General features: G+C 46.4%; 1 protein-coding gene across 3 annotated transcripts in view; it reads right to left on the bottom strand.

The window, feature by feature from the left end:
• Positions 1-277: 277 nt before the first annotated feature.
• The window catches only part of KIAA0355 (KIAA0355 ortholog), a 49,329-nt gene continuing 27,253 nt past the window's right edge, over positions 278-22,353 (bottom strand). For 2 of the 3 annotated variants that reach the window (XM_012651530.1, XM_012651532.1), the window contains 12 exons: positions 21,416-21,556; positions 21,104-21,199; positions 20,819-20,980; positions 19,075-19,233; positions 16,568-16,665; positions 10,702-10,827; positions 8,486-9,519; positions 8,202-8,258; positions 5,214-5,379; positions 4,283-4,420; positions 1,796-1,874; positions 278-1,324 (listed from right to left, as the gene is read on the bottom strand). In XM_012651530.1, coding sequence (XP_012506984.1) covers positions 1,016-1,324; positions 1,796-1,874; positions 4,283-4,420; positions 5,214-5,379; positions 8,202-8,258; positions 8,486-9,519; positions 10,702-10,827; positions 16,568-16,665; positions 19,075-19,233; positions 20,819-20,980; positions 21,104-21,199; positions 21,416-21,556 — 2,565 coding nt within the window. In that variant the 3' untranslated portion in view covers positions 278-1,015. The remainder of the gene's footprint in view (positions 1,325-1,795; positions 1,875-4,282; positions 4,421-5,213; positions 5,380-8,201; positions 8,259-8,485; positions 9,520-10,701; positions 10,828-16,567; positions 16,666-19,074; positions 19,234-20,818; positions 20,981-21,103; positions 21,200-21,415; positions 21,557-22,353) is intronic. The other variant, XM_012651531.1, reaches the window with a different exon arrangement.

Below are 22,353 nucleotides of genomic sequence, written 5' to 3'. Positions count from 1 at the left end.
TTATCTATTTCATGGCACATGTTAACTGAAAATGAGGTGGATTTTTTTTTTTTAAGAAAAGACTTTAGTTTCTCTCTACATCTTAATTGGTTTGTCTTCTGAGCCAGCTCACAATGTCACTGCAGTTTCAGGTGCAGGTGTCTCTGTGCAGCCCCTGACCACGCCCGCACGCTCTGAGCACCGAGCGGTGCCTCTGGCCATGCGGGGAAGGGCCCGGGGGCAGCAGGTGCAGCTCTGCCCTGCACACCACGGCAGCCAGCCGCTCATCTCCGCGCGCCGCGCGCCTTCGGCAATACGCCTCCGCCGTCAGTTTTACAATGCTGCTGCTGTGAATCTGGCAGACACTGCACTCCCCGGGTCCTGCTGGGGGGCACCGGGCTGCCCACCCACAGAAAGCCCAGGTGACTGCTTCTGCTCACAAATATTCTACACTTTGCCCATTTTATATAAGCTTAAATAAAGATAGTGTTGAACAAACCTCCAGCCAGTATATCTGTTACCTTAAAATATTCAATGCATGTTAGGCAGGAGATGTTTTAACTAAAAACCTACGTGAAAAAATAGCTATAAAATACAGTGATTGGTGTGGTCATCACTCAAGGTGTGAAGGGAGGAGGAGGAGAGGGTTTCAGAAGAATGGTCAGTTTTGCTCTAAGCCTTCAGGCCTGATGCCTTCCCAACACACAGCAGGACTAAAAACCCACGAGCTGTGTTTCTCAAAGTGTGGCTGGTGGCTGCCTGCATCAGAACCACTGAGGTGCTTACTAAGCATGCAGATTCTCCAGCATCCTGAGGGTTAGAAACCTCTGTCTACGGCTGGCTCTCCAGGGGTCTGATACCTCCAAAGTTTGAGAAGCCAGGCTTTAAAGGCAGCTGCCAACCACCCTTGTCCCCAAGGAACTCTCCCTGGGACAGGGGTACACTGGTCCTCTGGGGGGCTGGTGTCAGCTAGTTGGCCCTAGGGCGGGGACACTCACCCCAACAGCTCTGGGCACGCAAGCAGGCTGGCCCTCGATCAGTACTGGGGCAGGTAAGCCGGCCTGCGCTCAGCCTTCCCAGGGAAAGCCTTGAAGGCCTTGGGTACTGCCTTGTGTGCTGGTGGGGGCGGGGGCTGTGGTGGGGGCTGCACGTAGGTGAAGGAGGTGGCACTGCAGTCACTGGTCGCAGCCCACACTGGGGACTGCAGCATTTGCATGGTGTCGTTCCACTGGCTGCCGGGGCTGGCGACAGCATAGAGTGGTGCGCTTGGGCTGGGCAGAGTGCCGGGCAGCGGGGAAGGGTGTTGCCAGGGTGCTTTGGGTGGCCATGTTTTGGTTTTGTTATCCTGAGAAACAGAAAAGAGTCCTTAGTGGCATTTCTGGTGATTTATCTTTTCCCACTTCCCCAGACCTCTGGCCCTTAGTCCCACCTCGAAGACAAGGTGAGAGCACCACCCCCTCCCACAGCCCTGTCCAACAGGACTGCTGGCGACGACAGCAATGTTCTCTGCCTGCACTGTCCAGTACAGTAGCCACTCGCTATATACAGCTACTGCAACTGAGGAACTAAAGTTTTATTTATATTAATTTAAATTTATTTAGCCACAGGTGGCAAACGGCTATCATACTGGACAGCTCAGCCCTAGAGCTTCCTCTACATGCGGTTCTGAGTCAGCTGAGCTGGCTAATCATTTAGAAAAAATCATGAGAAAAAAGTTATTCACCACAAAGAGGACCCCTTATTACTTCGCGGCCCTCTTAAAACTGAAGCTGTGGAAACTGGCCCACGGTCTGTACCCACGAGCCAGCTGCGATACCTGGTTCATGTCCTCTATCGTAGTGAGGAGAGGCGGCGAGGGCAGTGTACTGGTCTCCTGCTCTCCACTGCTGTGTTTCCTGAAAGAACCAAGAGTTCAGAGCAGTGATCACCCAGCTTCCTGTCCAGCCCACCTGCAGGGGACACCCTAGCTGCTTGGCTCTGGTGTCTCTGGGCGCTGGTTCTAGGTGGGGGGCCTTGGATCCAGGGGGATAAGGGGAGTCGGCATTGAGTGGTGCACTCCCAAAGAGCCAGCACAGGCAGGTCTGGCGGCGTGGGTGGCAGGCATGAAGACAGGCTTCTTTCAGTTGCTCTGAGTCCACCACCTTTAGCCTTCTGTTAATTTATTCAGCAGATACTGACTGTTCACCATGTATCGGCAATATGTGACTTAAAAACAAAAGCCCAGGCCAGGTGCAGTGGCTCACACCTGTAATCCTACCACTCTGGGAGGCCAAGGCAGGAGGATCACTTGAGCCCAGGAGTTTGAGGTTCCTGTGAGCTAGGCTGACGCCACGGCACTCACTCTAGCCCAAGTGACAGAGTGAAACTCTTGTCTAAAAAAAAAAGAAAGAAAAGAAAAAAAAGGGGAAAAAAACCCAAAAGCCCATTGGTTTTACTACCATAACAACATGAAAAAGTTTGTTGCGACACTGAATAAAAAGGCAGGCTTGGCGGGATCGGAGCCAGCACTCCTGCATGCGGACGGCAGTCTCTGCAGAAGTGGTGCTAGAAGTGACTTCTTAGATGTCTAACCAACTGCACGTCTAAAACAGGAGTCTTACACTCTAGCCCGGCTCAAACCTGCTCCTCCTGCAGTCCCCCATCTCAGTTCCCAGCACCCCGACACCCAGCAGCTCAGGCTGAAAACGCGCGTGTCACCCCCTCGCACATTCCCCACCGCCTGTTCCCTCCCATTGCGCCCTCACTTTGCTCAGCTCTCTGCTCATCGGGGGCCCCCTTGGCTGCCGTTCTGAAAATAGAAAATCCACCTGTTTCTTGCATTTTCCACCTCACACCCTGTTGTATTTTTTGTCATAGCGCCCAGCCCAACTTATTTAATGTTTTCTTTTTTATTTGCCTTCTCTCACTAGAATACGAATTCCAAGAAGAAGGGGATTTTGTTTTGTTTGCACCTACACCACCAGCGCCTGGTACATGACAGGTGCCACTGAATGAAAGAATGAATGAATTTAACTTCTCTGAGCCTCAGTTTCCTCACCTATTAATTGGGGATAAAATAGGACTCATCAGGTGGTTGTTATGGGTTGAATAGTGTACCCCCAAAATTCATGTTGAAGTCCTAACCCCCTGGACCTCAGGATGTGACTGTATTTAAAGACTGGACCTTTAAAGAGGTAATTAAGTTAAAATGAGGTCCTTAGGCGAGGCCCTAATCCAGTATGATTTATGAGAACACTAGGACGCAGATACACTAAGGGAAGGCAGACACAGGGAGAAGTGGCCATGACAAGCCAAGGAGACGATCTCAGAAGAAACCAACCCTGCCAACATCTTGATCTCGGACTTTTAGCTTCCATAACTGTGAGAAAATAAATACCTACTGTTTAAGCCACCCCGTCTGTGGTAATTTGTTATGGCAGATCTAGCAAGTAAATATAGTGGTTGTGACAATCAAGTGGAAAAATGAATGTAAAGTGCTTAGGCCAGGGCCTGGCCTACAGAGAGTATCCTAACTCGGGCCGGTGACCCATCACGGGCATCACCTCCTTTACTACTCTGCGTACCCCGACTCAGGCACCCTTCCGTCTGTCCGCACCCGCTCCCCACTGCTCATCCAGTGAAGACTGACCCTGGCACACGCAGCTGTGTACCGAGCTTCCCTTCCCATCCCACGGCACGGCTTCTGGTGCCCGGCGAGCCCTGCACGCTCTCCAGTCCTGCCCGTGTCCCTTAGTCTGCCACCTCTGGACTCGGCTTCCTCAACCCATAGCAGTCTGTCTACTTCTTTCTAACCAAACTCTTCTCTTAGTTCACAGCCCATTTTAATTTTTGTGACTACTTTTGAAACATTCTCAGATCTCAGTATGCTATATTACTCCTTTTTTCAACTTTAAAATACCATTCAGAGGTCATTTTATCCAGTACCACCTATGACAAAGAAACTGAGGGTCAGAGAGGGCCAGGCCCTCGTCTGGGGTTCCAGAGCCTATCGGTGAGTCCAAGTTAGAACTTGGTTGTCCTGGCCCTGTTCCTCCCAAAGAAAGGGCTGCCTCCTGCAAGGCACAGACCCTGTCTCCTGAATCCTCCCTCACCTATCACACTGGTATTTCGGGCTGCCGTAAGACTGTTCTGCCAGCAAAAACTCGACCCAATGTTAAGTCACCTGGGCCGCAAGCCTGTGTGGTGGCCCCACAGAGGCCTCAGAAGATGAGGCCAGCTCTTCCTTGTGGAAAACACTTCCTGAAGGTGTTCTTTAGGCCGCGCTCCCCTCTCTCCTCCCCTTGGTTTAGGAATCTCTTCTTACCTTCTCTGCTTGACAGCAGCAACGAGATCAGGCCCTGAAAACATGGAGAACAAGCTGTCTCCATTGGCCGAGGACGTCTCATCACTCGAGCTGGCTGAATCTCCCTGAGCGCCTGACCAACCGCTGTGCAGGCCATCCCTGAAAGCCAAAGGGAGAAGCTGGTCCAGGGCCTCCTGCAGCCAGCGTGGACACTGGCTGCACAGACCCGAGGCCAGCCCTGACCCTCCACCCCAGCCCTAAAAGAGCAGTCCTTACCTTGTACTCATAACCAAATAGTGGTCTGTCTCTCCCTTCTAAAAACTTAAGGTTTTCCTTCTTGCCCTTATTTCAAAAGCAATACATATTCATCACTTCCCTTTATTCCTCTAAGAAGCCTGCAGTTTGTATGTAAAATTCACTTTAGAGAAAACAAAAAATTAAGATGGTCTTTAGTTATCCAGATTTATTAACCAGGTAGCAATGTAAGATGTGAAAAATCCCCAGTTTTGTTTATGATAAAAATCCACAATTTCCTCAACACACTGGAATCTGAACCATAAACCTTTGCTTTTCGTAGCTACACTGATAGCATCCCATAAATCACACGGGTTTCACAGCCGTGCTCATTTCAGTATGAAGACTGTGCTCAACATGGGATTGCTTTACAAACACCATCAAACAATATCTTTGTCTAGCACTACAGAATCCGTCTTGAAAATTATGCATTTACACCAATGGTGTGTTCACAGGGACACATCACACCACCTGGCATCTCACAGTCAGTCACAGAACTCTGATCCCCTGCAGATCCGCGTGTCACTCTCTCATGTGGGGGCTTGAAATTGAACTGCCTGACAAGAATGCACAAACGCAGGGAGGCTCTCTTCTCATAGACCCCATGGGGGACACTCAAGTCCCACTCTCGGCTTCCCTGCTGTACCCCGGCACTCACCCTTCTGTAAAGAACTCCGGGAAAGGCCAGGTCCGGTGGGCGTCGTCCATGGGCGGCCAGTTGCCCCGGGGGTTGCCTGGACGGCGGCCGTGTTGGGTCTGCCGCTTCTGCTGCATGGCCTGGCTCACTCCTGCCACGTAGCGCGCGAACTCCGGGTCTGAACCCACTGTGTTGAGACAAAGGAACAAACGGGGTTTGGGGCCAACCTGGCCTCTTGGTTCCCTCGCTACCCTCCGAGAATGTGCTGGTCACACATACAGTGGAAGTGGGGAGGAGCGGCCAGGCGTGTGGCCCACAGAGGCGGGCGTAGGCCTTGCCCAGCACCCTGCTACAGTGAGATGGGGCTTTCAGCACACGGGTCTGACCCTGGGGTGTGGTGTGTGCCGGGGCTGTCAGGAGGGGTTTTGCCCAGGACAGAGGCAGGCTGAGTACGAAAGACAGACAGAAAGAGAGAAAGATGATTTGATTTATCCATGACCAGATTTTAAAGACAAATACTAGTTACTTTAAAATTATCCAGTATCAGTGATCTAGAACCTCTTATAATTTCCTGTATTAAACTTAGGTCCATTATCCAAAGTGAGGCACCACAAGAGCGGAAGAACGGGCTCCACTTGTACTCGCCATCAAATTGGCACTAACTGATCAACACTAGGGTGCTCACATGGCAGTAATACTCTCCGGGGATTTGGGGGATTTGGGGAGGGGGGTAAACCTGCAACTAAAGGACACGGGGAGCACTGTAGGGGGGAAGGGCATGCCTTTAACCCTCGCTTGAGTGAGGCAAAGACATAAAGTATAACCATGTTTGTACCCTCATGATACCCTGAAATAAAAAATTAAAAAATTATCCAATGTCTTGGTGCTATGTACCTAGAGTTATTAGGTAACAACTTAGAAAATCAGATGATGACTTTGGCTGACAACTGGAAGCTATCAAAGCATCAGCGCCAGCCAGATAGAGGATATATACCGTTCCTGCTTGAGCCAACCTGCATTTTTTTTTTTTTTTGAGACAGTCTCACTCTGTCACCCTGGTTAGAGTGCAGCAGCATGATCATAGCTCACTGCTACCTCAAACTCCTGGGCTCAAGCGATCCTTCTGCCTTAGTCCCTCCCAGAGTTTCAGGACTACAGGCGTGAGCCACCGTGCCCGGCCCTGATCCAAGCTTTGATTCAGTATTTTTCTGGATATTGGACAGGAGACTTGCTCATTCTGTCTGAAAATAATAAGAGCAGCAAAGAATGAGATGCGATTTTAGAACGCTTCAAGAGGTGGCTGGAAACATACTGGACAGAGCTGAGTAAGGATGTGCAGGGCAGTACAAGTGGGAGCAAAGGAGCACAGATGGCATTTAGAGAAAGTGTCAAACAAAAAGATATGGCAGGAAAGCATCTATGGGTCACCAATCAAATAGGACTCAGTAGTGCCTACTTTTTAGCTTCAAATCAGGATAGATACTAGGGCACAATCCCATTATCAGCTTGTTCTCAGGGCACTGGCACAGGACCATGGCTGTGCCAGCTGTGCCCAGCACAAAGACACCCACACCAGGGGAGAGAACAGGGGCTGAAATAGAGGCCTTGATACCAGAGTTAGTCAAGCCACGCCCCCTGTTCAGAGGGGGCACTAGAGGGCGCCTTCTCTAATTCACCTGTCCAGAGGAGCACCCCTCGTTAATTTGCACAAAGGACTGTGCACATCTTGTGCCCTTGGGGTGGGGTCTATATTAGGCTACATCATGGACTTGAGGGTTAGAAAAGAACACCCAGAAGAAAAATGATTTGTAGGCTAAAGACATAACAGTTGTCAGGGTCTGGACAGAAGTCAAGTACAGTAAAATTCTGCCAAACACTGTATTCTGGATTGAGTTACACGACTGTCCAAAAACGTACAATTTATCACCAATTGTGAAAATGTGCCATGCCTACCCCAGTTGGTGGCAGCCAGACGGGCTTGCTCTTTCATAGCAGGGAAGAACTGTCTACCCTTCTTGTGGCCCAGGGGTGCAAGTACAAGGTTTTCTACATCCACCCACCCAAGGGAAGCAAGAACAGGAAAGCACGAGCAGCAGTATGAGGAATTTTTACAAGACATAATTTTTAGAAGACACTTCCTTCCTTTAAAAGTTAATGCTGGGGTGTTTTAGCAAGGAATTTCCTCTTCTGGTGGTATTCGCTTATAAAAATATTTGTTATACTTATTTACAATATTTCACAGTATTCCCCCATGAATGGAATATATTTTTTACTTCTGTATGCCTTCTGCTAAATTAGATAAAGGAGTTTGCATCTACCTACCTTATCAGATTTTCTTACTAATTCTAGAAGTTTTTTAGGGGAAGTTTTTTCAATTCTATTATAAGCAAAGAGATGTGCCTTTTTTTTTTTTTGAGACAGTCTCACTTTGTCACCCAGGCTAGAGTGCCACGGCATCAGCCTAGCTCACAGCAACCTCAAACTCCTGGCCTCAAGCGATCTTCCTGCCTCGGCCTCCCAAATTGCTAGGATGACAGGCATGAGCCACCATGGCCAGCAGTACTCTCTTAAAGTGCTTTTAATTCCTATGTTTGTAGTTGTTTCTCCTTTCTATTGCCCAATTTGGTTTCTCTCTGCTTTCTCATGCTCATAATAAATTGATTTGTCTATTTCACTGGTCTTTCAAAGATCCTCCTTTTAGATTACTAATTTCTACTGTATTTTTCTTTTTAATTTACTTAATTTTGGCTTTTTCCCTTAATTCCTCTTCCTAGTTTATTTTTGTTTTGTTTCTAAATTCTTTCTCTGATTTCTTAAGATGACTCTGGTGGTATTTTCACACTGTCTAAGCCAGGAGAAGGTGTATTTCATGAGGCAGGACGGTACCCTGCCACCTTTCACAGGTCCTACAGTTTAGGGGAAAAAAAAGAATCAGGAGAACAGGTTATGTCGTCAGGGAAAAAGTGCCCCACAGCTCCCAAGAATAGCAGGGCCCAGCCTGGAGCCCACCTGAACTATGGGACACTGAGCCATTCCAGGAACTTCTGTCAGCCCCGGTCCTGCTCTCTAGAACATGGGAAAAACAGTTCCACTTACCTTTTCAGGCTCCTTCTCATCACTGTCTCCCACTCTTGCTAGACCTGCCCCACGTTTGTCTCCACAGTGCGGAAGGGTCTTGAAGAGGGGTTGGTTATCTAACCTTCACAGGCGAGGCTGTGGCAGCCAGGCCTGTGAAGTCCTGAGCACTAGAGTTCACGGTGAAATGGTTAAAGGGGTGTGGAGGCCTCACGTACCTGCAGGATCAAAAGGCAGGATCTCTCCCAACATTCCAAAGACTCCGTCGCTTTGGTCACGGTTTGGCCAGGTGTTATTTCTAGGTCCCTGCGGCTTCTGTCCCAAAACCTCCGACATCACATTGTCCATATAGCTGCTCACCAGACCCAAGCTGTACAAGTCAGAGCTGAGATCAGACATGCCGGGCCACTGACCAAGAGGAGATAGGCCTGCTCCAACGGTCTGTGCTGGCTGCTGGGATGAGCCATGTACCCACTTCCCAGGTGCCCGAGGCTGGGGTGGGGGCTGCTGCGATCCAATGGGTTGGAGTAGGTGTTGGTAGTATTGGACCTGGGGCTGCTGTTGCTTTGGGGACTGCTGTTGAGGCGCCAGTCCTGGCTGGGGTGTCAGAGGCGTGTGTGCCCCGGCCTGGGGTGGCCGTGGCGGAGGGGGCACTGACAGTGACGGCTGCTGTGGCTGCATGGCTCCTGCCTTGTGCTCAGTCACCATGGCTGTGGCAGCAGAATTACGCCTTGTCACCAGCGGAGAGCCCTGATGTGACTGGCCCATGTTAAAGCCTGAGAGAAAATCTATTACCTCTTGCATTTCCTGATCTGTTGGTAAGTTCATACCCTTCTCGTCCTTGCCATCGTCCCCATGCAGGAAGGTCTCACGTCTCTCCATGAGAAAGCCATTGGCCACTGGATTACTGGAACTCTGAGCTGACTGTGCAGGGTCTGCAGTCCTAGGGAAATGACCGATGTTCAGAATGTTTTGCAACCTGGCGTCAATACTACCGGGCATCTTGGCCTTCTCTTCTGAACACCCGGCTATGAAGACGTTTTTGGAAGGGGTGTTTTGGATGGAATAATTGGTGCTGCTGCTGGAGCCGGCACATGAAGCTTTCTTGGTGAACCGGGAGGTCAGTTTGGAGAACGTCTTCTGCAGGCCACCCGAAGATTTGTTTCCATTTCCGGAAGGCAGGTCGGCCTGATTCCCAAAGTCACAGATTTCCCTTTGAAGCTGGATCTGTATGCAGGGTAAAGCTTGTTCTCTGTTTAAACAGAAATTTATTTATTTAAAAAAAGGACAAATACACAAATTGGAGAATAAAATGGACATCTTTCTATTTAAGAAAGACTTTGAAAACAAGAAAGACCTCTCTAGTTGGCATGAGATTCACTTATTTCATAGCTAAATGAACGAATGCCCAAGGGTTTTGAGAATACGTAATCTGCAACACCTAACACAGGGCTGTGGAAACTGTGACATTACAATAACGTTATAATTCTGAGGCGTCTGAGTGAGCGAAGCCCTCAAACGGCGTGCGGGAGAGCTACGCATGGCTACAGGGGGGGACGCCACTGGCACAGGTTACCTTCGTGCCGAGGAACAGGGACTGAGCGCTACGCGGTCCAGCAGAGGGACAACGGACAAGTCCACAAAGCAGAGGGAGGTGGTGGGAGAGGACCTGGGGATATCGTGCACCACTGTTGCTGGAACAGATGGCTATTACTTCCACAGTTTTCTGAGCACTTTTTTCCTGTACTAACAGAGAACCCTATGGACAGAGAGGGCACGGGGAAGAAGCTGAGGCAGACGATGGCTGGGGTGAACCTGGAGAAGCTGCTTCACTGTTCTGGGCCTCTGGGTGCTCATGGGTTAAGAAAGGGAGAGGGGGCAGGACTAGCTATGAGGCCTGTTGGCAAGTATCCAGCCACGTAACACGAGTCATTATATTAACAATGGCTGGATACTTTCTGGACAGCCCTCGTATTTCAGGTCCCTAGCAATTCTGAAGTTAACAGTTCACAAAGAGATAACCTGGCCATTGTTGGCTACTTTCAGATGTATGTAAATTTCATGAAGGATATAAGTAAATTTTCTAAACATTTCTCTGCTCTGAGTTCATAAGGAGAACATGAGTTGGGTTAAAAGTCCTCTTGATGGACTTCCTTTCAAATGACAAAATAAAGGCAAAAACGTTAACAAATTGGGGAATCTGGATAAAAGGTGTACAGCAATTCTTTGTACTATATTCTTACAATTTTTCTGCAGATTTGAAATTGTTCTAAAATAAAAAGTTACTGAAAATTCTCTATATTGCTTTATTTACCCACATACTATCAGTGACGTGAGCATACGTGAAATTGTGTGTGGTCACACTGTCCCCGGGTATGGACCTAAGTGCAAACCACTCACACAGCCAATTCAAGGGACTGGTGCAGACACCGACCTCCCTGCTCTCCAGCGGTTCAGGTCCAGCACAGCAGTGTAGAGCACATCCACCAGACCCAGGGTCTTCTCAGGATCAAGGCTTCTCTGCAGTAGGGACATGGTGGCAGGATCTTCTTTCAGGCACCTAGGCACAAACCGGGCTGCATCTGTTTTGGCTGTACCTCTCTGCAAAGGTGTTTCAAGCAGGCCTCACAGAGAAGGCTACAACTTTCATGTACTTTTGGCCCCCAATAAAAATTCAATAACTATAAGAACATCTAGAGAGTAACAGGGCTAATGCTGGAACTCACTGTTCTGCAAAAGTAGGAGGAAAGGCCTAGGGTCTTGTGACGTAAGAAATATGTATTTGGTCTCTGTTTCCAGTTGCTGTTACAGAGCTCCTAAAATCTTTGGGATTTCCGGGGTGACAGCAGTGTTTTTTTTCCTAATGAGATGACTTTTGATGGGCTCCTGGGTAGCTTCAGGATGGGGGCCTGGTCACCAGAAACACTAAGCCAGGATTAGAAGCCTGGGATTTCCAGCCTCACCCTCCCCATCCTCCAGGGAGTGGAGAGGGGAGAGCCCTAGACTGAGGTAATTATCAATCATGCCTACATGATGAAGCCACCATAACAATCCCTAAACCACAGCTTCCAGGCTGGTGAACAAATAAGCTGCTGGGAGTGTGGCACACCTAGACAGGGCAGGGGAGCTCTGTGCCCCTCCCACACACCCACCTTATGCACCTCTTCATCTGGCTGTTCCTCTGTATCTGCTGTAATGTCCTTTATATTACAACAAACCAGTAAATGAAAGTAAATGTCACCCTCAGTTCAGGGGCCTTTACAGCAAACTATCGAACCTGAGCAGGAGGTTATGGGAACCCCCTGATTTACAGAGGGCTGGTCAGAAGTCAGGTGACAACCTGAGACTTGTTATTGGCATCTAAAGTGGGAAGCAGTCTTGTAAGACTGGCCCTTAACCTGTGGGGTCTGTACTAACTCTGGGTAGTTAGTATCAGAACTATATTGTAGGCTCCTTGGGTCTACAAAGGAGAAAAAAAAGAAAAAGAATTATACTGTAGGATACCCAGTGTCCACAGAAAACTGGAGAACTGCTTGGTGTGGAAAACCCACGTTTGGTGTCAGAAGCATTGTGTGAGTAGAGGAAAACAGTTTTGGTTTCCATCTGGAGTTTACCAGGGAGAGAAGGACTCAGTGAAGAGGCTCTTTCCAGGGGCCCTAACGCCTCTCTGGCCAACGCCAGGTCTCTGCCCTGCTGCGCGGTCTGGCACAGTATCTGCTCCTTTGCAAACTCTTTTCCACAGAGCTCCTGTCCCCCTCCTTTCCTCCACAGCACTTCATGCCTATACCTAAGAAACCGGGAGTCAGTAGAGGGAAAAACTGTCACGGCCTGCCATCTGACTCACTGAAAATTTAAGGCAAGCAAGGAACATGGCCGTCCCATGAACTGATTTTACTCCTTTCCAAGATGACTATTTCACCCCTCATCCTCTCTCCTCACGGGTCTGATATCCCTGTCGCATCTTCGATTCCTTTCTATCTCAACTCTCGCTAAACTGAGAAAATACTTGCGAGCAGCTGACAGCTACTTCATCTCCCCTCACCGCTAATTCCACCAGTTCACCTCATCTGTGTCTGCACACCCTACTGCCCTCCTGTCCTAACACAAGAAGTGTCCTGTTCTTGCCGCGGGCTGGCACCTGAGCATTGGGTGCCATGTGCCCTCCTGCCCTCCCAACCCTCTGTAATCACCCATCTCTCCCGTTACTCCCTTTGGCAAACGAACCAGCCTGACGATCACCCTCTCTTAGCCCCACATCCCCCTCCAGATACTGCCCCAGTTCTCCACTCCCACCTCAGCCAGACACACTGTCTCCTCCTTCTCACCCCACTCTGATCAGGCTTTCATCCCCTAACGCCACTAAAATAGCTTTTATCCAACTGAGATCTTACCAAAATCACAGGTCAGTTACCTTTGTCCACCTTACTCAATCTCTCAGCAACAGTCTGCAATGTTTCTTTCTTCCTGGAAACAACGTCTTCTTTAGATCTGATGGCCCCACACCTGCTCAATTTTCCTCCGACCTCCCTGGCAGCTCCTTTTTGGTCTCCTCTGCCAACGCCTCTTGCTCCTCTTCTCACCCAACACCTCTATATGGTAAAGTACCCCCGGCCTTCGTCCCCTGTCCCTAGAGTACTGCCGCTCTACAGACCATCCCTACACTACTGCATTTCCTTCGCCAGCCTAGACCTTACCCCTGAGCTCCACTCTCCATCAAGAGAACTGTCTGAGCTGCACAGGCCCACCAGGAAGACGTTTGCCAGTTCCTGGGCATTAAGTGGTGAAATCAACACTGTGAAGTCACCCTAAAGAGGCAGCAGCACTACCCAACATGACTTTGGCTTGAGAGGAAATACGTCTGAGGATGAGACGAGAGCTGGCCAGCCTCAGAAGCACAGGAAAAGGTGAGCGACAAGATAAGCACTGTCAGTGCCCAATCAGACCCTGGACACGTGGGACAGAATCTTGGCTGCTGAACCTGGCCCAGGCTCAGTGCCCACAATCCTCTCAGCCTGGAGTCCCTGATTATAGGACACAGTTGTTCTGTGCTCCCAAGCCAACTTCTAGTTGCAAAACGGCTGGCCACGTGTTTGCCCACCAGGAAAGCATTTGCTGGTCATGCAGAAAGCACTGGTATACTTTCTAGTGATAATTTCTCTTTCTGAAAAACCAATTTATTGGCATTTTTATTTTGTTCATCAGTCTCGAGAGCTGATCAATAAAATGCCCTTATAGAGACTATATCCGTTGTGTTGACAAATCACCAAGACTTGCTTTAAACCCTCTACCTCTTCTTAGATAAAAACCCAATTCCTTCAAGGCCCCACGTGTTTTGACTTCTATGACTCCACATGTTCTCACCACCTACCACACCTCCATCCAGCCGGCCCACTCCCCAGGCCTGGCACTTGCTGCTCCTTCTGCCCGGTCGCTTTCCCCGCCTTCTCTCTGCACGGCAAGCTCCTCTCAGATCGCAGAGCTCCTCCTGACTGACCTGCCCATCTCGACCCTAATTGTTCTCTGTCATATACTGCCACTCTGTTCTTATTTCCTTCACACACTTGCCAGTGTTTGCACTCATCTGTCGTGCTCATCAGCTGTCCCTGCTTCCCTCTCCATTACGAAGACAGCGCCTCGAGGGGCAGGGACCCTGTCTGTCTTGCTCATGATTAACTTCCCAGAGCCCAGAACCGTGTCTGGCCCATAGTAGGTATTCAGCAAATATTTGTTGAAGGAAAGAATGAATGAATAGCTTAAATACAAAAAATATGACAATTTAAAAAAGTAAGTAAGGTATTACTGTTTGGGAAAAACCATGTCTGGCAGCTGGACACAAAAGCAAAGCACCTAATAAATTCTTGACTTGCTTTGCTAACAGTATCACTTTTCTGAAGGTGGAGTACAGCAATCGCTTCTGTTTGAATTCTTCCCAAAAAGTACATATACAGTATTCTGTAATTTGTTTTTTTTGTTTTGTTTTGTTTTTCTTTACTTGCTTAGCAGCATATCCCAAATATTTTGTAATTTGAAAGAAACAAAAAACTAAACTTTTGCAAGCCAGTCATGGTGGCTCACGCCCGTAATCCTAGCACTTTGGGAGGCTGAGGCGGGAGGATCACTTTTGGGCAGGAGTTCAAGACCAGCCTCGGCAATAGCAAAGACCCCGCCCTTACAAAAAATAAAAAAAATTAGCCGGGCACGGCTGGTGGTGTGTGCCTGTAGTCCCACCTTCTCAGGAGGCTGAGGCAGGAGGATTGCTCGAGCCCAGGACTTTGAGATTGTAGTGAGCTATGATCTCACCACTATACTCTAGCCCAGGTGACAGAGTGAGACCCTGTCTCACAAGCACACACACACACAAAAACAAAACAAAACACTAAAATTTTACATTGTTACCAAAAGCAGCCAGCAGAGGGAGCCTCTGCAAGGAATCTCAGTCTACAAGGTCTTTTTCACAGAGCTGCAATGAATTACTGAGGAAATCAACCACACAGCAGAGTTTTGGAAGTAAACTGAAATGTTAACCTGTTTTAGTACTAGCTGTTTATATTTACTCAACTATCCGAAAGTTCAAACTGTTTGCTTCAAAATGAGAATCCTAAGTAAGTTTAATATTTTTCAATGAAAACTTGAATTGAAGAAACAATTTAACAATTTAGGAACACAAAAATCTTACAGAAAAGCGAGCTTTTGTTTAACTGTTTGGTAGAAATGAAGATAATGCATATAAATTACCATCAATTTCAGGACACAATATACCATCCCAACAATCAAATTAAAATTTTGGCTGGAGAAAACTCACAGAAGGAAGGGTTGGGGACACAAAGTGAACTGATACCCTTACTTAATACATCAACAGGGTCTAAACACCTTTGGCAGAATCGTGTTCTCACATTTAGAGAATAAGTGGTTTAAATACGGCTTGTTACTCAACCACTATTTTAGTTCACACAGGTACCAACAGTGTCTCTCTCTCTTACTATTCTCCCTCTTCCTCATGATTTCAATATTCTCTCTATAATTATTCATCTAGATTACAATTTTAATAGCAAATGTCTTTCAATATATGTTTAATTTTTCCCATTTATTTTATTTTTTAAAGATAGGGCTTCGCTCTGTCACCTGGGCTGTAGTGCAGTGTCCTGATCACAGCTCACTGCAGCCTCGAACTCCTGGGCTCAAGCGATCCTCCTGCCTCAGCCTCCCAAGTAGCTGGGACTACAGGTGTGTGCCACTATACCCCATTGGCTTTTTTAATTTTTTGCAGAGACGGGGTCTCACTGTGTTGCCCAAGCTCGTTTCAAACTCCTGGTCTCAAGCGATACTCCTGCCTCAGCTTCCCAAAGTGCTGGGATTACAGGCTTGAGCCATCATGCCCAGCCATTTACTGCTTATTAATAAAGCTATGATGCTGATCCTTATAGCTGAATCTGTAAGCACAAGGATAAATCCTTAGAGGTGAAATTATGGCATTGCTGAGATTATATCCCTTATTTTAGCTTTCTGATATAATAAACTGTCCTCCAGAAAGGCTGTATTTATTCTCTATTCAATAACCTTTTTGCCTGTTTTTGTAGTCTGACCCAAACCAGTACTGTCACAATATTTAGTACCGTTACTCTAAAACAATTTAACAATATTTTGGGCAAAATGATATCATATAGTTTCTTTACTATGTCTTTCTTTAATTATTAGGTGAAGTTACACATTTTCTTCATCTATTTGTTGATCGTATGTCTTCTTTTTTGACTTACCTGTTCATGTCCCTTGCCCATTTTCTTACTGATTTATAGGAGCTTTTTAAAAAAGTATAAATGAAAAATAATCCTTTATCCATTATAAGTGTTACAAATATAAGTAAATAACTGAAAATGGCTCAGTTTGTCCCAGATTTGCAAAGACATTGAGTGTGTAATGACATGAGCTCAAGATCATCAAGGCTGTAGTTGGAACAGAGGAGAAGGAATTCTATGTTCTCTATATACCTTTAAAGAAACACTGGGTGACTTAGAAAAATGATACACTATGTTTAAAAGCTGTAGACTTAGCAACAAAGATAATGCCACTTGCTCATTATGATCCAAGAGTACGTAATATTTTAGTTACATTGTGGTCAAGAAGACTATTTTTCAGACATCTCAGCTTCCTCATCGTGGACCAATAATCACAATACATTCCAGTAACATACACTGCTGACTATAAACCTGCACGTATAGGTTGTTTTTTTCAAAAAGCAATCATTTCAAATGTGCGAACTTCGACCAGAGCTTAAGCTTCTGTTAAAGTAAGAGTCACATTACCATGTGGACGGGACTTGAACCACGATTCTGGAGCCTTCTAAACTGATCTGGGGGGCGTAGGCTTCTTTATTTTCAATCTGTGCCGTGTCGACTACCACCTAACAGAAAAAACAACAACCAGCTTTCAGAGAGGAAAACGGATCACAAACAAATCCAATACCTGAGCCTATTAATGCTGAGGAGACTTTGGCAAGAATTATTCCCCTGGCAGTGCAGTCATGCCAAGCACGGCCAGTAGGGGCCCCAAAAGACAACAGCAATTAATGAAGACACTGAATACAATAATCCTTCAGAGCTAGACCCCATCTTAAAAAAAAAAAAAAAAAAAACCAAAAACACGTCAATCAAGAGAAACCAAATTCTAGGTGTGAGATTTACTGAACTTGGCAATCTAGCACTTTTCCAAAACTATAAATATGCTATTTAGGAATTACTTTGTTTCCTTTGTTTTAGTATTTTTTACTCTATACACTTAAAAGAAGCAAAAATGTCATTAAAAGTCAAACCGATGCTTCAGAAAAACCTCTTGTAATGTATAAGCCAGTAGTGGATGAAACTTTTTTAAAGATTATTTTATCCTCAACCGTCAATGAAAACTGAACTACTACTTCAGAACAGAGGAAGACCCAACCCTTCTTTCAATGATTTCCTCTTATTTTGAGGAAAAGTCCTTAATACTACACAGATGATATAGTATCCTAGGTAATCGAAAGAGTTTGACAAAGTGATAAATATATTTTCAAATAACTAAAAGAATTTCAAAAAAAATCATAAAATACTTTAAAACCAAATCTGTAATATTTCAGAACAGGTAAAGCCATGCAGAGTTATTTATCATGATTCCAAATTCAGCCTCTGATGGAGCTGATTTCCACTGCTGTAAACAGAGTTCTCACAGCTGGTCTGCAATGACCTTCAGAAAAATCTTCCTGTCCAAGGAACAGCCATTGTTGGACCACACAGGTGTTTCCTCTCTCCTCCTACCCCCCAGAACCATAACCTCTAAAGATTCTTTGTCAGTCACACACGAGGGTACCCTGCAATCAACGGGTAGGGAACTAGGAATAAGTTTCTGCTCTCTGAGTAACATGGAACTTTTTTTTAAACCTACGATGTTTTCTCAAAACAGCCTAGGTGTCCATCTGCCTTATTTTGCAAACTCCTTTCTGGAGAACTCATTGGCATGGTTCTTCTAGTTTCAGTTAAATGGTATTAGGGAGTATGGATCAATCTCCTAAAGACAGTGGGCTTTTCATAGGTTCTAAGGATCAGGAAAGAAAAAAAAAAGGCAGTGGGCTCTTCCACATTTCAGCGGGGCATGTGTGGTTTATTATTTCTCTCGGGGTTCCTACACTGAGGAACAGATCCTGAAGGAAGTGTAACGCACCACTGTGGACAGGCCCTCGTCTAGTCCTCTACAAGGCAGCTCCAACCTGAGCTGGGCCACCTGAGCCCTCGGCTGCTTGAAACAAAAGGACAACATCCTCCCAATTGTTCTTTTCATGAATAAAGTAGGAATCGCACTAAAAAACATTTCTTTAATGTTCTTATTTTCTAATTAGCTTCCTCTAACCTCTGACTGAAATGCTGTATCTTTTCAAAAAGTAGTCACTTACTAGAAAGTAAGATCAAGTACATAAGGTTCTACAGGTTAATGGTGCCAAACAAAAAGCTAAATGGTGATTTCAGATGTTGACCTGACCCTACACAACCTTCAGCAAAAGTTTTTGTTTTTTTTTTCTCTGAAAGGTGAAAAAACCAAACCATTATTTATTTTATTTATTTATTTTTGAGACAGGGTCACAGGTCTCGCTCCGTTGCCCAGTTCGAGTGCAGCGGTGCCATCATAGCTCACTGCAAGCTCAACCTCCTGACCTCATGCAATCCTCCTGCCTAGGCCTCCCAAAGTGCTAGGAGTACAGGTGTGATCCACCACGCCTGGCCGAAAATCATTATTTTTTAGTTGATAGCGTTATTTTATTGCTAAGAAGGAGATAAACAGAGAGCTGAGATACCAAGTGACTGGATGGAGTCACTACTTATCCCAGTGTGGTCGAGGGAGCTGACACCAGGAAGATGAGAGTGAGCCACATGAAGACCAGACAAAAGAGTATTTTCAGGTAAAGGGCACCAAGTGCAAAGGCCCGAGACAGAAAGCAGCGCGGCGTGTTTGAGCACCAACATCCAGTGCAGCTCCTGAGCAGGGGGCCAGGTCAAGAGGCCCTGTCACATCGCTACTAATGTAAATGTTTCCTTAGAATGAAAAACGCCTACAATATCACTTTGCAACTAAGTTCCCTGCAAATACATATTATCAACCTGTAAAAGAAAAAAAAAGATTTTTTAAATGCTGCTCTTCTTTTCCCTTTCCTATCTGGTCTAAATTCTGCAGCACTGAAATCTTTTCAAATTGCTCAGAATTTTCACTTGTGCGCCTGCACCACATCCTCACCTGCTGGAAACGCGTCTCTCTATTCTCCTACCGTGCACCACACACGTTCACTTACCAGTCCGGCCTGGCCAAACAGGAGCTGCACAGCGGTCTTGCAGGCACCCCGCCATGTGGACGGGCACACCTGGTTCAGTACTTCGGTCACAGGAAAATCGTCCCTGGATGTGATTCCATTGCAGCAGCCGGCTTCCTTCATCAGCTGTAACATCGTATGCTACAGATCGACAAGAAGAGAGCTCACACCTCAAGACAAAGGCATCCAAGGTTCCAAATTTGTAGAAATGCATTGACACAATCATCCTTAAAAGTTTTTGACACCCTAATCGTATCCTTTTTTTTTTGAGACAGGGTCTCACTCTGTCACCTAAGCTGAAGTACAGTGGCAAGATCATAGCTCACCGCAACCTCGAACTCCTAGGTTCAAATGATCCTTCCACTTCAGACTCTAGAGTAGCTGAGACTACAGGCATGTGCTACCACACCCAGCTAATTTTTTATTTATTATTTTATTTTTCATAGAGACAGGGTCTTGCTATGTTTGCCCAGGCTGGTCTTGAACTCCTGGCCTCAAAGAATCTTCTTGCCTCAGCCCCCCAAAGCACTGGACTACAGGTGTGAGCCACTGTGCCAGGCCTGAATTTACTTAGTAATGATCATGAGTCACCCTCAGAGATTTCCTCAACCCAGTGGAGTAAATGGCCAGATACGGATATACATGCAAGATAATATGCACATGTGATTTCTGTACTAGCACAAAATACAGAATTATTTAGCAATCTGCTGGTGCCAATTAGTTGAGGAATTTTGAAATTCCAAATCACTCCAAGTAAGGAAACAAAATCATCCAGTAAAAGTAAACACCAATCAAAACCTCGACTTTATTTTGGATGACGAAGTGGTCAGGTACGCAGGCTCTGGAAACAGGCTGCAAAAGCTCAAATTCCAGCTTTACTACTTTCTAGTTATGTGACCTCAGGCCTCAGTTCCCCTAGTTGTCAAATGCCAAAAAGGGGCTATAGTTACACACCACTGTACCTGGCTTCTGTTTTTGGTTTTTTTTTGTTTTGTTTTGTTTTGTTTTGAGACAGAGTCTCACTGTGTTGCCCGGGCTAGAGTGCCGTGGCGTCAGCCTAGCTCACAGCAACCTCAAACTCCTGGGCTCAAGCAATCCTCCTGCCTCAGCCTCCCGAGTAGCTGGGACTACAGGCATGTGCCACCATGCCTGGCTAATTTTTTCTATATATTTTTAGTTGTCCAATTAATTTCTTTCTAATTTTAGTAGAGACGGGGTCTCGCTCTTGCTCAGGCTGGTTTCGAACTCCTGAGCTCAAACAATCCGCCTGCCTCGGCCTCCCAGAGAGCTAGGATTACAGGCGTGAGCCACTGCGCCCGGCCTTGTTTTTGTTTTTTTCTTTTAAAACAGGGTCTCACTCTGTCACCCAGGCAAGAGTGCAATGGCATCATCATAGCTCACTGCAACCTCAAACTCCTGGACTCGAGCAATTCTCCTGCCTCAGCTTCCTGAGTAGCTGAGAGTATAGACATTTGCCACCACATCCAGCTAATTTTTCTACTTTTTGTAGAGATGGGGTCTTGATCTTGCTCAGGCTGGTCTCAAACTCCTGGCCTCAAGCAATCCTCCTGCCTTGGCCTCCCAAAGTGCTAGGATTATAGGCGTGAGCCACCGTGCTTGGCCCTGTTTTGTTCTTTAATCAACATTCTTTATAAGTCCTTAAGTTTCCCTTAACAACTTTATTTTCGAGTTCATGCTTGGTTGCTGGAACCCCATGGAAAGCTACCGTCTTTAGTTTCAGATTGTCGGCGGCCGACTCATTAAAGGAGACACCCTTCAGGAAGTGCGATCCTATCTGCACGGGGACGGTGGGAAGCTCACACTGCATGGGCTGCGGGGGTGTCTGCCTTCGCCCCGTCTGCTGGGCTTCCGCCTCGCTGCAGCAGCCCTGGAAAAGGTTTGGATGGGAGAGGAGAGGTGACCCATGGCTCATCTGTCAAAACACTTCATTAAGGCTAACTGTGTGAATGGCTCCCACAGGTCCCAAGAGCTACCAGAAAGAAAAGCGTACCTGCAAACTTGCTTCAATTGCCTTTGGATTCAGGTGGAAGCCAGCTTTCATTGCATATTCACAGTGGCCTAAGCTTTCCAGAGCTATTTTATATGCCTGCAAATAAATTATTTCCAAGAATCAAGATTGTATAGCAGATTACAACATGACAAAGTCCAATGGAAACAGAAATTTAAAATTTCTATAGTTATTAAAAGATTTGAGACCAATTACCATTTTATTGTCTTTTCTAATTGGTTCAACATCACAATTTTAACTCCTCCTCTCGTTTCTATCCCTTGGATATCAGCATGTCAGTTCTGAAAAACTTACCTGCAAAGCACTATCAATTTTTATGTTCAGCTCTTTTAGCTGGTGATCGGGAATTGCTGCACTCTGAGAACAAAAGAGCTGTTGGACTTCAATTCCTGCCAGGCGACCATCGCAGCCTCTTTCTCTCAGTCTAGATGTTGCCTGCAACAAAAACAGTGACCGGTAGGTACAAGAGGATGCTAGAGTTACTAGCAAAATTTAAACAGCAGCAGCAAAAAGCCCCACACCTAGAGGGGCCCCGTCCGGGGGGAAAAAAACCCCACACCTAAAATGTATCGAGAAACCATTTAAGCATTAGATATAAACCACAGGTCCTGGACTGTTTGTATAACAAAGTGAGCAGCCCAAAATTTTGAAAGCCTAAATTAACTGTCTTGAAGAGAACGCACAACCTGACATAGCACTACCTTATTTTAGGAACCCTGGAAAAAAGACTTACCTGCTTGTTAATTGTTTTCTATATATATAAAACATTTACACATTTTAAATTTCTCTGTTTTAAAAAGACAGACAACCTAGAATACTGGCACTTGGAGTTTCCAGAATAAAAAGGAAGAACCATACATGTTGAGTGTTCCTCTACACCGAAGTAAAGAGCTACACTAATATAGAACAGAAAAAAACATACATGGGGGCTGGGCGCGATGGCTCACGCCTGTAATCCTAGCACTCTGGGAGGCCGAGGCGTGTGGATCGCTCAAGGTCAGGAGTTCGAGACCAGCCTGAGCAAGAGCAAGACCCCGTCTCTACTAAAAAATAGAAAGAAATGATTTGGACAACTAGAAATATACAGAAAAAAAATTAGCCGGGCATGGTGGCACATGCCTGTAGTCCCAGCTACTCGGGAGACTGAGGCAGAAGGATTGCTTGAGCCCAGGAGTTTGAGGTTGCTGTGAGCTAGGCTGATGCCATGGCACTCACTCTAGCCCGGGCAACAA

The sequence above is a fragment of the Propithecus coquereli genome, unplaced genomic scaffold (genome assembly GCF_000956105.1).
Source record: "Propithecus coquereli isolate 6110/MARCELLA unplaced genomic scaffold, Pcoq_1.0 Scaffold358, whole genome shotgun sequence".
Lineage (NCBI taxonomy): Eukaryota > Metazoa > Chordata > Mammalia > Primates > Indriidae > Propithecus > Propithecus coquereli.
This window is presented reverse-complemented; position numbering and strand designations above follow the sequence as displayed.